Source organism: Saimiri boliviensis, chromosome 17 (assembly GCF_048565385.1).
Source record: "Saimiri boliviensis isolate mSaiBol1 chromosome 17, mSaiBol1.pri, whole genome shotgun sequence".
In the NCBI taxonomy this organism is placed as follows: Eukaryota; Metazoa; Chordata; class Mammalia; order Primates; family Cebidae; genus Saimiri; species Saimiri boliviensis.
In genome coordinates, this window is record NC_133465.1 from 56,452,687 (window position 1) to 56,468,906 (window position 16,220).

Sequence of the window (16,220 nt, forward strand, 5' to 3'; positions counted from 1 at the left end):
GAGCTGGGCAGGAGTCCCAGCTCGGGGCCCACCTGTGGGACCCTGCCCACCTCAGGCCTCCTCTGGGCTCAGCGGAAGAGCTGTGCAAAATGTTAATTGTGCATCAGAACAAAATAACCGCTTGTACAGTACAGGAATAAAGTGTGAGTTAGGAATAACTGTTGTGTCTGTAACAACTTTATTAGCTGGATTAAAAGGCTTTCCAGAGCCAGGAGTCTCAAAGTCTAGTGGACCTCTACAGATGGGATTTAGAGACAGGGCAGTAAGTGACACACTGAGGTGGCAACTGGTCATGGATGGCTTCAGAGCGCCAGCCTGTGCTCTGAGGCTGGTGGGCCAGCATTCTGCCCCTGCCATGTGCCATCTGCGAGCCCTGGACAGGTCCCTTCTCCTCTCCAAGTCTCCTTTATCATGTTTGTAAAGCCTGAATAATACCACTTACCTCAGATGACTATTGTAAGAATTAAATGTGATAACAGGCCTAAGGGCATGGTGCAGAGCAAGAAATGGACAAACGTTAGTAATCTCTCACGATACCCACCTTCATCCTGCTCATCGCCTGGGCAACGTTAACAAAGAAAGGGGTGACATAAAGCTCAGAGATCTGACCCACTTTTACAGGATTTAAACAAATCCCTAAATGAAGACCCAATTAATGCATACTGCCAAATACCAGGAGTAAATGTCTAACAAGCATTATCCGGGCCCTGAAAACTGGTAACGGGCCGGTGAGAGCAGCTCACTGGCGCACGTGGAGTGACATATTCTCTGGGTGGCGTCGGAGCCAATAGCCGCAGGCCGTTCCTCCCAGGGTAACAGTCACTGCAGGGAAAAGCTGCTCAGCCCTGTGTTCAAAGCCCAAGTCTACCTTGAACTGGGAAGGTGGGGAAAATGAACAAATCTCTGTGCCTCAGTTTCACCATCTAGTAATTAGAACTGACTTAGGATCAATCAAAAACAAGGCGCTCAGCCCTGGTCTAGAACGCAGCAGGCGTTCGCGAAGCGGCAGCAAATCCACCGGGAGCTGGTCATTTCTGGAGGAAGAATTGAAAGTGGGGGTGCTCAGAAGAAAGGAGCGGGCCACATTTGTTTCCCAGACCACAATATCACAGAAGGTACCCAGCGCTCCAGAGAAGACGCTAAACTGATTAAACTCCAAGGCCAGGAGAATTATGAGACAGTTAAACAGCTGCACGCAGACAATGCAATATAAGAGACAATAAAACCAACGTAATTCCTAAGAAAGATCTGAGAATTGCACAAGTTAAAGACCCCGAAGGAAAGCCTGGCTTTGGCTCTTCAAATATTTCTTTGCGGGAGAACAGCATCTTCATTTTCTCTTGTAACACTGGAGTCATTGGACCATGACCCTCCATGGAGAGAAATTGGCCTTTGATAGAAAGAAAGCTGTCCTTCGGTTTATCATTTTCTTTCATCAAGTGCTTTTCTTGGCTCCTGCCTGTGCTGGGCTGGTGTGGGGCCTGTGGTTCAGAAGCGGCTGATTGCAGAGGCGTCATTGCTGGTGCTGACTGGCTTTTCTCTCTCTATCTCACTCTCCCTCTTTCTTCTAGGTGGCGAATGCTAATTTACTGCCTGACTACCCAGCTGCGTGTATACCACGAGTTATTTTCTCTTTGAATTTTTAGATGCTCTTATTATTTTCTATCCCCCTCTACGATCCTTTCCCCAGAGGCCAGGAGAAGTCTCTGGGGGCAGCTGGGGCTGTCTGGGGGACCTGGACTGATGTCCCATTGACCTTCAGACACTCAGGTCTCCCAACCTGCTGGCTCTCTTCAGCCGATGACATGAAGGGGTGTGGCCCTTCTCTGCCTTGTGTCATCCACCATGAGCCCCACACCTGTGACGGCCTTCGAAATCACCCTTCCAATCACCTGGCCAAAGAGCTCCACCCCCTCAGTCTCCAGCGTTTCATTTCTGTCCTCCTGCAGTGCCCCCATGGCAGATTCCTAGGTGGCCACATCTAGGAGCACAGCGTGCAGGCATTCATGCCAAGTACACGCTGAGTGCCAGGCACTGCTCCAGACCCTGGTGTGGGCTAACAGCAGCTAACACCAGATGAAATCCTGCCCTGGGTGGAGCTTGGTGGGACAGACTGAAAAATCCATCCAGGAGTACCTCCTTGTGCCTTCAAGGGGAACGAGTGCCATGAAAAACAGCAGAGACAGGGGTCAGTGGTGCTCGGTGGGACTGGAGGTTTTCAGGTTTAAATAGGGTCACCAGAGCACGGGGCCTCCCCAGGGCGATCTCTGAGCTGATACCTGGGGTGGGACAGGCTGGGTGGAGGGATGAGAATAGGCACAGCCTGAGGATGGAGAGGTCTGGTAAACTGGAGAGTGGAAAGGGAGCTAGTGCAGCAGGTCTAGAGAGATCAGGAGGGGCGGAGGGCAGGGAGGGAATGGGGGGCCCAGGTGCTAAAGGATCTTGGGGCTCCTGCGAAGGCTTTAGCTTCTTCAAGGTGCCTAATTCAGAGCTCTGTGCACATGGCCTGCCACCCCCAACTCCCATTCATTCCTCCCCCTGCCCCCCAGATCTTACTGTCAGAGTCTCTACGCTGTTTGGGACCCTGGCCCCTCAATTCTGCTCTGGCAGATCCTCGACTCCCTTCCCACCTCACTCACTGGTTCCCAGGACCTTGAGGGGCACTTCCAGGAGGCTCAGCTGATGCCCCTGGACACCCCCAGCCCTGAGCACTCCTTGTTCTCCCACACCAGGCCTGCTGAGCCTTGCTGGAGAGTTACCACCGACGCGCGCCCCGCCCCACGCTTTCCCAGCTCTGCGCTCTCTGCTCTCTCATCACACTGTGGACTTCCTCCCAAACCAATCCCCACCTGCAGGGCTGCAGCCGCCCTTCCTGGTGTCACCCTCTGAAGCTGTAGACCAGCCAGGGAGGGTATTTCAGGGAGGGTATTTCAGCTTTCCTGCCACCGCGAGGTCTCCTGTGCCCCTCACCTTCCTCCTGAAGCTGAGGGGGAAAGGGCATCCTTACTACATGTAGCCCATTCTCATCCTCTCTCTCTCTCTCTCTCTTTCTCTCTCTCTCTCTCTCCCCGCCCCCCACGCCCCGGCATTTTCCCTTTGGCTTAGAAACAGGCTCCAGTTTCTGCATCATAAATGATGCTTCCTTCAGTCTGCCTTCCTGGGAGTGACTGACCACTTTCTTTCCTTCCATTTACCATAGACGTCCTCAAAGAGAGGGTCCTCCTGTGGAGCCGCTGACGCTCACGCCCACCCCATGCCGTCATCACTATCGACATTGCTGTCTCAGGGGTCATCAGCTCCCTGTGGCTAGATCTTCCCTCCACCCCACCCCTGTTGTGGGACCTCCTCCGTCCCTGGCCACCCTGACTTCCTGAACACTTGGCTCCCTGGAGTCCAAGAATGAGACAAGGCTGTCTAGTGCTCGCACCTCTCTGGACATCCCTTGGTCTTTTTCCTCCCATCTTTAATATCCCTCCCCCCCGGAAATATTAATAGGACTTTTGACCTCAAGAAGAGAGGTCACAGTCGATAGCCCATTGGCTGAATTTCACCTGTATACACGTGTTAAAAAATATATGTTGGGGCCAACTTGAAACAGTCGGGTGTATTCTACAGAAAAATGCAGGTATCTGGCTGCTGTCACAGGCTTCCCTGGGCTGGAATTCTTGTAGGGCTAGAACACAGAAGCTGTGACCCCAGGATGGCTCTCCAGCTCTCTGGATCTGTACAGCCCCCAATCCTCCCAGGAGTGTGCCCATCTGCTGACGGGCAGCTGGATGCAGGGCAGGCAACCATGTCTGCAGCTTCCTCCCTGGAAATTTCAGCCATGTTGGAGGCACCATCTGTTACTGCCGAGAATACTGCCCTGTCCACCTCTCGAAATCCACAGCCCTCCTGGGTTGCAGTCACTGATTTCCAACTGCCTCCAGCCCCAGCTCTCCTCAGGCTCCTCTTTCTGGCCCAGCACCCCCAGGCCTGGAACAGCAGCTGGCACTTGGGGGACACCCTGAACGTGCCAAGATCGATGCCCTTTATGGGGGAGGAGCTTGCGTGTGGCTGGATCACCTTTGGTTTCTAAGGGACTCCCCTGGGGTTAATAGCCGGAATGCAATTCTGCATCACCGACTGCCTCTCTGATCATGACTCAGGGCCCTGATTCACGCTGAGATGAGTGAGTGGCCAAGAAAACATGGCCCAGACTAACGACTCCCTTTTACCCGCTTTTGCTCCCATCTCTCTGGAGACAGTGCAACTGGTAAAAAGAATGTGTGGGCTCAGGGGTCAGAACGTCTCGGATCCAAATCTCACCTTTGCCTCTTGGCAGCGGTGTGACCTTCGGCAAGTCACTGAATCTTCTGCTCAGGCATAAAATGTGACAAGTCAGAAGTGCTCGGGGCGGGGGGGGGGGGTGGCGCAGAGCAGACAGTCAGTGATCACGGGTAATGTCCTCGGCGTGTGGTCTAATGCAGTCCCCACCATAGCAATGCTGTGAGGAAGACTCTACATGGCACATTTGAAAAAGCTTCACTTCAGGGCCATGTACAGTGGCTCAGGTCTGTAATTCTAGCACTTTGGAGAACCAAGGCAGGACGATCGCCTGAGCCCAGAAATTTGAGACCAGCCTGGGCAACACAGCGAGACCTCCGTCTCTACAAAAAATATTTAAAAATTCGCAGGCGTGGTGGCACATGCTTGTAGTCCCAGTTCCTGGGGCCCAGGAGACTGAGACTGCTGAGAGCTACGATTTCCACTGTGCTCCAGCCTGGACGACAGAGTGAAACCCGGTCTTTAAAAAATGAAAATTAATAGAACAAAATTATATAAAATAAATAAAATTAAAAGCTTTGCTCCCACTGCAGCAGGGGGTTCTTGGGACACAGGCCAGAAGCAGACACTCTTCCTGCCACTTCTGTTTCTTCCAGGAGAGAGTATGCAATGCTAGTGCCTGGAGTCTGATTCTTGGCTGCTGGGAGCTACTTGACTTGTGCTCGGATCTCACATGCCCAAAATAACTAACTTTCAGAGGCAGATTAAATCCAAATGAAGCCTTTTCTTGGCCTGCTCAAGGACTCTCACTGACCCCAAAGAATCCTTTCTATGTCAAAGCAAAGAGGACCCTCTGTGTCAGCTTTTGGAATTATTTTCTGATGAGTGCCCCTGCTGTGGGTGTCCATTTCAACTTCAAACTCTCATCTGTTAGTGATATTTTCCGCCTCAGCTTGGCTTCGCTGACTAAGGAGATGCTACAGTATTAATCGATTTCAAGGTTTTTGAACAAATAGCCATAAATACTTAAGCCTCCGCTTTGCCTATTAAGGAAAATGTCATGTGAGATAATGATTTTGTCTCTGCCTGACAGGAGTATTTGCACAGAAGACAGGATTATTTTAACCTCTCTGCACATTTGGAAACCTTGAATCTATCTGGTCTTTCTCTATACTGCAAGTAGTCGTGTGGCCAAATATGCCAAATTCTGAGTACTTATGAGGAAAAAATGCTAGCAAAAGCTGAAACAGGCCAGGCATGTAGGTGGTGGCACACACCTGTGGTACCAGCTACCCAGGAACTGAGGCAGGAGGATCCCCTGAGCCCAGGAGGTTGAGGCTGCAGCGAGTTACGGCACTCCAGTCTAGGCAGCAGAGTGTGACTCTGTCGCCAAAAAAAAAAAAAAAAAGGCTGGGTGTGGTAGCTCACAGCCATGATGCCAGCACTTTGAGAGGCAGAAGTGGGTGGATCATCTGTGATCAGAAGTTCAAGACCAGCCTGGCCAACATGGTGAAACCCTGTCTCTACTAAAAATACAAAAATTAGCCGGGCTTGGTGGTAGGTGCCTGTAATCCCAGCTACTTGGGAGGTTAAGGCAGGAGAATCGCTTGAACCTGGAAGGTGGAGGTTGCAGTGAGCTGAGATTGTGCCACTGCACTCCAGCCTGGGTGACAGAGTGAGACTCCATTTCAAAAGAAAAAAAAAAAAAAAGCCAACAAAAAAGGTCAAAGAACCTAAAGTGATTATCAACGGATTTTCCAAAGCAGCAGCAGCTGACGTTTTCAGCGAAAGCCAACTGGAATCCACAGACAGATTTTTGTTTCTGCTGGTCAGTATGAATGTCAATTCTTAACAACTAAAAGCACATGGAGGGCAAGGGCCATCTGAGGTATGTCTGCATCCCTTGTGGCACCATGCTTGCACACAGTAAGCACACAGAGTGCTGTCTGGACATGTAAATTGCTCAAAGTTTTGAGCAGTTTAGTGTAGTGAGCAGTGCCAAGGTTTGGAGGTGACCTGAGCTTGGGATGGAAGACTAATTGTGGCGTATCTCAGTAACGCGGTCTGAGACACATTACTTACCGCCTCTGTCATTTCATCTGAAACACAGGCCTGATGCTACCTCCCTATGGGGCTTGTCATGAGGATTAAATGAGAGAAAGTTTATATTATTTATCTATTTTTTTTTTTTTTTTGGAGAAGGTGTCTCACTCTGTTGCCCAGGCTGGAGTGCAGTGGCACAATCTCAGCTCACTGAAACCTCTGCTTCCCAGGTTCAAGTGATTCTCCTGCCTCAGCCTCCTGAGTCGATGGGATTATAGGTGCCCACCACCAAGCCTGGCTAATTTTTGTATTTTTTAGTAGAGATGGGGTTTCATCACATTGGCCAGGTTGGTCTCAAACTCCCACCTCCAGTGATCCACCTGCTTCGGCCTCCCAGAGCACTTGGATTATAGGAGTAAGCCACCACACCCACAGCCAAAAGAAAGTTTATCATGTGCCTGGCACATGGTAGACAATAGGTGGTGGTCACTTCCTTTATTATTGCTTGTACAGTAGATGTAAGGAAGGAAATGAAGGTTTCAGATGTGAAAGTATCTACAGTGACAGCAGGGTATTCTCTGCATACAAAGAGGCCCAAAGTTACCAAGACATGCCAGAAGTTTGTTTTGGTGTCCCTGTTGAGGATGGTGAGGGGGTTCTCCAACACATGTTAAGGGTGACAGACTGACTAAGTCCCCTCTCCCCACAGATGTCCACAGCCTCATCCCTGGAACCTGTGAATATATTACCTTTATGCAGTAGAAAGGATTTTGCTGATGTCAGTTAAGGATCTTGGGCTAGGGAGATGATCCTGGATTATCCAAGGAGGCCCCAAAGAATCCCAAAGATTCCTGTGTGAGAAGGGGGAGGCTGGGGCATTATAGTCGGAAAAGACAGAGCAATAGGAAGATGCTACGTTGCACGGAGGAGGGAAGAAGGCACCACGAGCCAAGGAATGCAGGCGGCCTCTAGACGCTGAAAAAGGCATGGAGGGCAACAGGTTCTCCCCCAAAGCTTCCAGAAGAAATCGGCCCTGCCTGCAGTTTGACTCTAGCCCAGTGAGACTGATTCTAGACTTCTGATCTCCAGAACCCCAAGATAATACATTTGAGTTACTTTCAACTGCCGAGTTTGCGGTTATCTGTTACAGTGGCAACAGGAACTTGTACGGTGAATGATGACAAACCACAACAACAAGAAAAAGACACTCAAATGGACAGACCTGAATGATACGGAAAGCTTCATCTCGCTGGACACTGCTGTTCCTGGTGTTATTAGATAGCCGGGGTATTACTGACTACGAGGAGCTATTTGTTGGAACAGGAGAGACCTGGTCTTAATAGAGATGAGGTTCAATGCTACCTTTATTCCTAAAAATGTTGCCATTCCCCGTCGCTATGCTTTTATAGCATCTGCTGAATTGTTAAATGAAGCTGAATGGCTCATAATCACAGCCTGCTTAATACCTGTCATCTGGTAACAGGCTTCTGAATAAATACTACATCAAAAGGTTATATTTCTTGCAGTACCCTGTCTATTCTTCACACTTGAAAAATACGACTACTTAATTTCACCTCATGTCTGGAGGTACTAGAAAGTGAGTTCTTTTTGGGGGAAAATCCCAATAAGTTATGCATCAAGATAACCTATTACCTCTGGCCATGCGATTCAGAATTTAAATTTCTAAATGAAGTCTGCGTTTCCACACTGTCTTCAAACATCATAAAAGTAAAGGGTCTCCACGAGGGAATAAAAATCAGCTTCCCTTTTGGAATAATGACTACAGAGGGTCTACTAGATGCAAAATGTTGTATTAGGCCCTTTAGTCCAAATGGCAGTTCTACGAGGAGGAGATTATCCCTAATGTGCTGCTAAAGAAACGGGATTCAGAGACATTGAGTAACTCACCTGAGTTCTCAGAGCCTGTAAATAATACATTCCAGATTGAAGGTCACACTAGTCTGACATCTGAGCTTGTGGGTGCCTTTTTCACTATGTCTACTGTCTCTGAGATAAAGGCATGGGGTAATATGCTGAATAAATGTGGGACTGGCTGCCCACAGCTCATCTGAGGGCCCCAGGAAGAGCTTAAGCCAGCCCAGCTTTGAATCCACTGGTCTCTGCCATGCTGCGGTTCAGATGGGAAGGACACTGTGGCATCCACAGGACTGTGTGTGGATGGAAAGCTGGCTCTACAGGGACTACAGTGAGAGCCCCATCTACCACTGGCATGTAGGTTGTTTCATAAAACAGGAAAAAAAAAATCTTCAGTAAGTGTTGTAACAAAAACAGAGCAGCATGGCCGCCGCTGTAAAGACACAAGTCCTGGAGCCATCTTGCTTAGAACCACACAGATACATTCTTCCTAGACCAGAAAACATGCAGTTTAGACAGTCGTCACTCCAGTGTTGCTAAAACGCCACCACTGCAACCACCTTCTCACCCCGCTTTTCCAGGCAGAGTATTTTTTCACCATCAATTCCCTCCACTCAGCAGTGTTTCTGAAATGATTTTGATCACAACCAGCTAAGAAATGCATTTTATCACACGCTGCCTCACATGGAGCAAACCACCGTTCCAGGAACCAAGACACGGCCCCTTACTACTGCCATGAGCTCTCCTACCTCCTCTTTCTGTTTTGTCCTGTTTGGTCCATTCAGTGGTCCTGACCATGCACTGACTTCATTCGCCAGTGACCCAGATCCCTGTGAGAGGGTCATGTTTACAGTTTGCAAGTCCAGGTCTAGAAAATGAGTGCTGGGGTTCCTACCTCCGGGGCGATATAATCTGGGGTCCCACAGAAGGTCCTGGTCGTGACTCCATCCATCATGTGTTCCTTGCACATCCCAAAGTCAGCAATTTTGATATGTCCTTCTGAATCCAACATGACGTTATCTAACTTCAGATCCCTGCAAGGAACCAGGTTAACATCAGAGTCCTTCCCATGACATAACACGGTGTGCTTTGGAGCTGGTGAAACAGAAGGTTATTTGAATACCTGTCAGCTCAGTGGCAATATTCACTCTATGTCCCTGGAGAGCAGCATCAGGAGTTACTGTGCGTTGACATCTTCAGTGCCTAATATTGTGCCTGGGCTATGGCATGTGCTTACATGCATACTGAGTGAATGACTAAATGACTGGACTAGTGATGCCCAATCTTACCTGTGCCTGTGAATCTAGAGATTCCAACGAAGCATGTTTGGGGAAGTCCCAATCATTTCATTTATTCATGTCCCACACGGGGATCTGACACAAAACCAGGTTTGCAAAATCACAGGTTCAGAACCACCTCACTGGCTCATACGCATGTCCCTTCCACTGCCTTATGCCCTGTATCATTTTAACTATGCCTCAATTAATACTGGAAGACATTCTTCCTTCTTTGGGGCCAGACTTTCAGCGCAGCTAATAACAGGAAGAACTTTTTTTTTTTTTTTTTACCCCCAGACCAAGTCTCACTCTCTCACCCAGGCTGGAGTGCAGTGGTGCAATCTCGGCTCGCTGTAACCTCTGCCTCCTGGGTTCAAATGATTTTCCTGCCTTAGCCTCCCGAGTAGCTGGGATTACAGGTGTGCACCACCACTCCTGGCTAATTTTTGTATTTTTAGTAGAGATGGGGTTTCACCATGTTGGTCAGGCTGGTCTCAAACTTCTGACCTCATGATCCACCCACCTTGGCCTCCCAAAGTGCTGGGATTACAGGGGTGAGCCATCGTGTCTGGCCCATAACAGGAAGAATTTGATGCAATAGTTTTTTCCTTGCCTCTCCTCGGTTCCCTGTCTTCTTCTTTGGCTGAATATCTATAACAGAAATTCCATTTCCATTGCTCCCTGACCTCCATTCCAAATAAAAGGCAGTGGAAGGAGCTGTCGTTGGAGAGAAAAATGTGCTTTCTTGCAGGAAAAGTAGAAACAAGATATAAAATCTTTCAGGTCTGGAAATCAGAAGGTGGCTGTGATTTGCCTCCAGGCTGAGGAGGAAAATGAGTCCCAGCAGGTCTCTGTTCCTCCTGGGGGGGATTTCAACTCTGTGTCTTAAGTCACCGTCCCAGAATAACATGCCCACAGAGGCCCAGCTAACCTCTCTGCTGAGCTGCTGGTAGAAGGGCTTCAATACACACCTATAAATGATTCCTCTTTTATGAAGGAAGAACAATCCAATGGAAATCTCTGCCGCATAGAATCTGCAAAAGAAAACAGGCTTCAGGTTTCTTACTTGCTTCTTTAGATGGCTGTATACTTTTCATCCTCAAGTTCAAGCATCCAAGAGAGAAAAGAATGTCAGACCCAAAGGCTTTCAGAGACCAGCATCACTTGAACATGTTCTTCCCACCCCGGGTCCTCCCTCCATCACTTCATCCTCCAGCTCATCCATGAATGAGACAGCTCATAAAGCCGATGAGGCTGGCTTCTTATTCTTGTGTGGGGAAGGTGGACGAGTAGCTTATCACCTGCAGAGTAATTTCTAATACAATCATTTAAAGAATGGATACCAGTTAGATTATTCTATGTCAGGAGTATGGCAGAGTAGAGAAAATTTCCATTTTCCTATTCACCGACAGAATACACTGGTGTTTGAAAATATAATGCAATTACGCCCTGGAAGGCAAAGGATAGTGGGTAATGAATGCTTTAGCTAGTTTTTCCACTCCTTCCAAGTGTTGGAGTAAATGAGACACACATCATGATTCATATCTGTGTTTACCCTTTTAAATAATTCATAATAAAAAGCAGTAACTATCATCCCTTCAAAATTGTTAATAGGTTAATAGCTGAAACTCAGATTAAAAGGGAGTATTTTAAAATCTGCATCGCATTTAGGAGTCTTTGAAGTCCAAGAAGCCACAAGACTGTGCCTGTGCAAATACCACATGCAGGAGGCTTAAAATAAGCACACTTGTCTGCATGAGCAGAGGAAAAAATCTCTAATGACTAAGAGCAAACCCTTAAAGAGGGGTCGCCTCTGAAGGCTAGAAGAGTACAGGAAGCGGGAGAAGGAAAGGATGGGATTACTACAATCTTTGCATTATTTTTCATGCTTTTCTAAACTTTTTTGCCACACAAATAATATAATGAAAGAATACTGGACGAGTCACCTTTATGTTACTTCCTAACATAGGGTGACTTTTTGCTATCTGCTCTTTATAGTCCTGTGTGATCAAGCTTTAGTTTATAATCTGAGTATTTTAAGACTTTATAACGACAACATAAGAGAGAAGGAAGGGCATTTCTGAAAACTGAAAAGCAACAATAAAGGCAGAAAAATCCCCCTTCGGCATTTTTAAAGCCTGCAACCAAAGATTTCCCTATTCTGCTTTCAGTTAATCTTCCCGGGGGTGTATAATCCCTCACAGGCCCAAAATTCTTCCAACGCATCTTTTAGATGGCACAGCAGCCAGAATCCTATTAACAGTTGCTGACCTCATTCATCAGGGTGCACGCCCATGAGGCTTCCTCGCTGGGGAACTAAACTCACCCTTTGTTTAGGTTTGTTCCACTGGTACTTCCTGAGACTTCCTGGCCCCCAAGAAGTAAGATGTTTCTGGCACCAAAGTCCCAGCTCCATCCCTCGACCCCACCAGATGAATTTGTCATCTTCACCGGAGCCCGCGTCTTCCTCCTGTGCCGCTGGCCCCTACATCCCGCCATGCAAGGTGCATTCTAATGAAACATTCTTAACGAGCTCATGAATCTCCCCCCAAACCACCTCCTCCTTGGTGGCTGACCCCACCCAAACCTAAAATGGGGTCTCACTTGAAGGAGTTTCTCTCTTCTCTCCCCCACAGTCACCAAGTCCTGCTTTCTTCCTCCAGGATGTTTTTCAAAGACACTTATTCTTCTTTGGCTCCAAGGTGAAGCCCTAACTACAGCTCTATTCCTTCTCATCTATAAAGAGTCTCACCAACCCCTGCACCAGCCTCTACACCATTCATGCTTCCTTCTTCCCCAGCCAGAGGGCGCTGCAAAAACTTAATCTGATGGTGCCTGCCTTCTTCCCTCCTCCGCAGCCTGGCTCCTTACCAGGGTCTTCACCCAGAGCCCTACCTACCTGGTTCCACACCCCCCAGTCCCCCTAAATAATCTCACACCATCTCCCACGCCTGCTGAGCTGCAAGGCTGCTCCCTGGACTTGCTTCAGCATCTGTTCACATCTACTCTCGGAAGGCTCTCCCCCCACCTCTGGGCTGGGCATTTCCTGGGGACACACTTCCCTCTCTCCCTGACTTTTAGGGGCTTGCATGGTATCCTGTGCATGTCTCTAAAGTTACAGCAACACACTATTAATTGTTAGGTGACTTCTCACCAGGTTGGGAGTGCAAACTCCCTGCAGAAAGGGAGTACCTCGTTCCTTTCACACCCCCAGTGCCTGGTGCAGAGCAGGTGTGTGACAACCACTAGTTCAACAGATAAGAATGACTCCATCAATGAGGGTGGGCCTGGGTGATGAGGGTGGGCCTGGGTGATGAGGGATATGGCAGCATCTCGTTTATTGGAAATAGAATAAACTGCTCCTTAGGAACCATCTTAGATGGATCCTACCCATGTATCTGCCCCGCCCCCAGGAGATTATAGCACTCAACCTAAAACTGGGCAGAATCCCACTTTCTCATTTCACCCAGCAGAAGTTCCCAGTTGAAGATGGACATGGTGGCTCACTCATGCCTGTAATCCCAGCATTTTGGGAGTCTGAGGTGGGCAGACAGCTTGAGCTCAGGAGTTCGGGACCAGCCTGGGCAAGATGGTGAAACCCTGTCTCTACCAAAAAAAAAAAAAAAACCAAAAAAAACCCCAGAAAATTAACCAGGCGTGATGGTGCGCACCTGTAGTCCCAGCTACTCAAGAGGCTGAGGTGGGAGAATCACCTGAGCCCAGGAGGCAAAGAATGCAGTGAGCTGAGATCGCGCCACTGCACTCCAGCTTGGGTGAGGAGAGAGACCCCGTCTCCAAAAAAAAAAAAAAAAAAAAAAAAGGGAAAGAAAAGAAAGGAAGTTTCCAGTTGGTACACTTGGCTGCTCAAATAAGGGACTTAAAAAACAATACTCACACTGCTTGTGGTTCCTTAAATTTTCCTACTTGCTGAATGTGGTACATGAGGTCCCCGCCGTTGACGTATTCCATGACGAAGTACAGCCGGTCCTGTAGACCAAGGTTCAACACGTGAGCAGGGGTCCTCCCCAGCCCAGCCAACCAGCCAAGCGGCTCCCTTCACTCTTCACAGGCTGTGTTTTGCTTTCACATTAGTAAAATGGGGACTGGACAGGCAGATGTGCTCAGTTTAAAGCTCTTCAACATTTTTTTCCAAAGAAAGAATAAGTAATAAACCCTACTGCATGAGGGCCTTGGGAGGTGTCAAGTCATTACATAACCCTGAAATAAAGGCTCTCCATCAACATGTCTGTGCCTTCCGGTTACACATGCTCTCTATTATAGTAATGGCCTCGAACATTCTTCCCTATTTTCCTACGCATATAATAAATTTCTAAGTTAGGGATGGTGTGAGGAATCCACATTAGCCAATTATTTCATTTTAACTAGTGCTTCTCGATGGCCCAAATGTTTAAAGGCTGGTTTGCAGTGTCTGGGAGGCATGCCACACTAATGTAGTATTGTGTTTAAATGGATAATCCTGAAAGCACATCTCTTAGGCTTAGGAATTACACATGCTCAATGATATTTACTGGACATGGGACAGGGGACTCTAAATGGAGAGGCTAATCAAATGTTCTTTTGCATCTGTAATATACCCAAACACTGTTTTTCTATTTTCTCTGTCACTGGTATGCTAAGTGTTGGCCCCATGATGGGCATGTATCCGAGAACCAAATAAATCTACACATTTATGAGGACATTAAGCTGGGACAGACAGGGAGACAGAGGGGGTTAACAGTGAAATAATGACCTCCTCTCTCTGCTAGAAAACATCCCCATTTCACAGAGGCTGTTACACATTAAAGTGCTGCACAGGGAGGAAATAAAATGATGAAGCTGGTGTTAGCAGCCAGGAAGCAGCCCTGGGAGCCTTCGTCTCCAGCCTTCCTGTTATGAACTTTAATTTCATCTTCATTTCTTTCTTTTGTAGCTTTCCAGAGCTTAATCAGGGTAACCAGGGTTACAGGCTCTGGGCTGGGATTCAGAACTGTGGTTGACTTTCCCCAGCATGTTGCTCTTGTCTCCCTGGCGTGACTTGATTTGCAGTCGGTAGGAGCAGGAAGCTCAGGGTGCCGCCAGCGCTAGGCTGACTCGCAGTGGCCAGCGCCTGACTGTGGCCGCTGCTGCACACCTGGAGGATCCCCGTGGCTGCAAAGCCGTTTTGAGATTCTAAAACCCAAAAGCACTGAGAGGCACCTCCTAAGAGTTTTCAGAGAGAGGCATACGACAGAAAGCCGATCTCTTCATCCATGGGCAGTTGAAAACAGTAATAACCACATCAATTATAGCTACTGATTATGGAGTCATATTTATAATGGACAGCCTCCGAGGAGTGGAAGGACTGGCTTTGGCAAAACGTCTCACTGTGGTGCCATCTAAATGTCTATGTTTCTTATGGGCCACTTGCAAGCTCTGCAACGGACTGATTAGTGCTTTGGAATGTTCTTTTCTGGCCTCTATTTAGTGTTGCTTTATGACAGGGCTAAACAAACTTTTTCCATAAAGGGCCAGACAGTACGTATTCATATGTTAGGCCTTGAGTGTCTCTTGCAACGACTCAGCTCTGCTGTCCTGGTGCAAAAGGAGCTGTGGATGATAGGTAGAGGAAGGAGTGTGGCGATGTCCCAAAAAAGCTCTTTATGGATGTTGAAATTCGAATGTCACCTAATGTTCATGTGTCACGATGTATTACTCTTTGGATTTCTTTTCCACGACCTTTTCCTACACTCATGGGCCACAGAGAACAGGCCACAGTTTGCCAATCCCTGTTGCATGGCATTGAACAAGAACATACTCTTTTACAAAATCAAGTCTCCTTATGTTCCAATGCCAGTTTGGCAGCTGAACCCGTGGTCTTAAAAAGCCACAACTGTGAGTTAGTTTTTCGCTTTTGTATCCCCTAGTCTCAGCATAGTACCAGACATGAAGAAAACCTTTCATAGAAATGTTTGCTGAATTAAGGTCAGGTGCAGTGGCTCACACCTGTAATCCCAGCACTTTGGGAGGACAGCGTAGGGGGATTGCTTGAGCTCAGGAGTTCAAGACCAGCCTGGCAACAAGGTGAAACCCTGTCTCTGCTAAAAACACAAAAATTAGCTGGGCATGGTGGCACACATCTGTGGTCCCAACTAGTTGGTAGGCTGAAGCAGGAGGATCACCTGAGCCTGGGAAGTTGAGACTGCAGTGGGCCGTGACTGTGCCCCTGAGCTCCAGCCTGGGCGAGAGAGCAGGATCCTGTCTCAAAAAAACAGAAACAAATGTTTGGCCAGGCATGGTGGCTCATGCCTGTAATCCCAGCACTTTGGGAGGCCGAGGTGGGTGGATCACTTGAGGTCAGGAGTTCAAGACCATCCTGGTCAAAATGGTGAAACCCCATCTCTACTCAAAATACGAAATTAGCCACGCATGGTGGCACATGCCTGTAATCTCAGCTACTTGGGAGGCTGAGGCAGGAGAATCCCTTGAACCTGGGAGGCAGAGGTTATAGTGAGCCAAGATTACGCCACTGCATTCTAGCCCATGCAACAGAGTGAGACTTTGTCTCAAAAAAAAAAAAAAAAAAAAGAAAGAAAGAAAGAAACGTTTGCTGCATTAAATGGCATGAATGCCAAGCAGAGGACATTACAGAGAAGGCACACCCCCGCACACCCCTGATCTACCAGTGAGAGAGGTGGGAGGTTGTCCCCAGTCACCTCTGCTTGACATTGCATCACACCCTTCTCCAAAGGAACAAGGATGCTAAGAAGCTCTGGGCTCAGG

At 48.1% G+C, this 16,220-nt stretch overlaps 1 protein-coding gene across 2 annotated transcripts in view; it reads right to left on the minus strand.

Annotated features, from left to right (window-relative positions):
* Positions 1-16,220, minus strand: part of PRKCA (protein kinase C alpha) — a 488,104-nt gene that overhangs the window by 51,303 nt on the left and 420,581 nt on the right. For both annotated transcript variants that reach the window (XM_039476591.2, XM_039476590.2), the window contains exons 11-13: positions 13,357-13,448; positions 10,433-10,495; positions 9,080-9,218 (exon numbers count right to left, since the gene is read on the minus strand). In XM_039476591.2, coding sequence (XP_039332525.1) covers positions 9,080-9,218; positions 10,433-10,495; positions 13,357-13,448 — 294 coding nt within the window. The remainder of the gene's footprint in view (positions 1-9,079; positions 9,219-10,432; positions 10,496-13,356; positions 13,449-16,220) is intronic.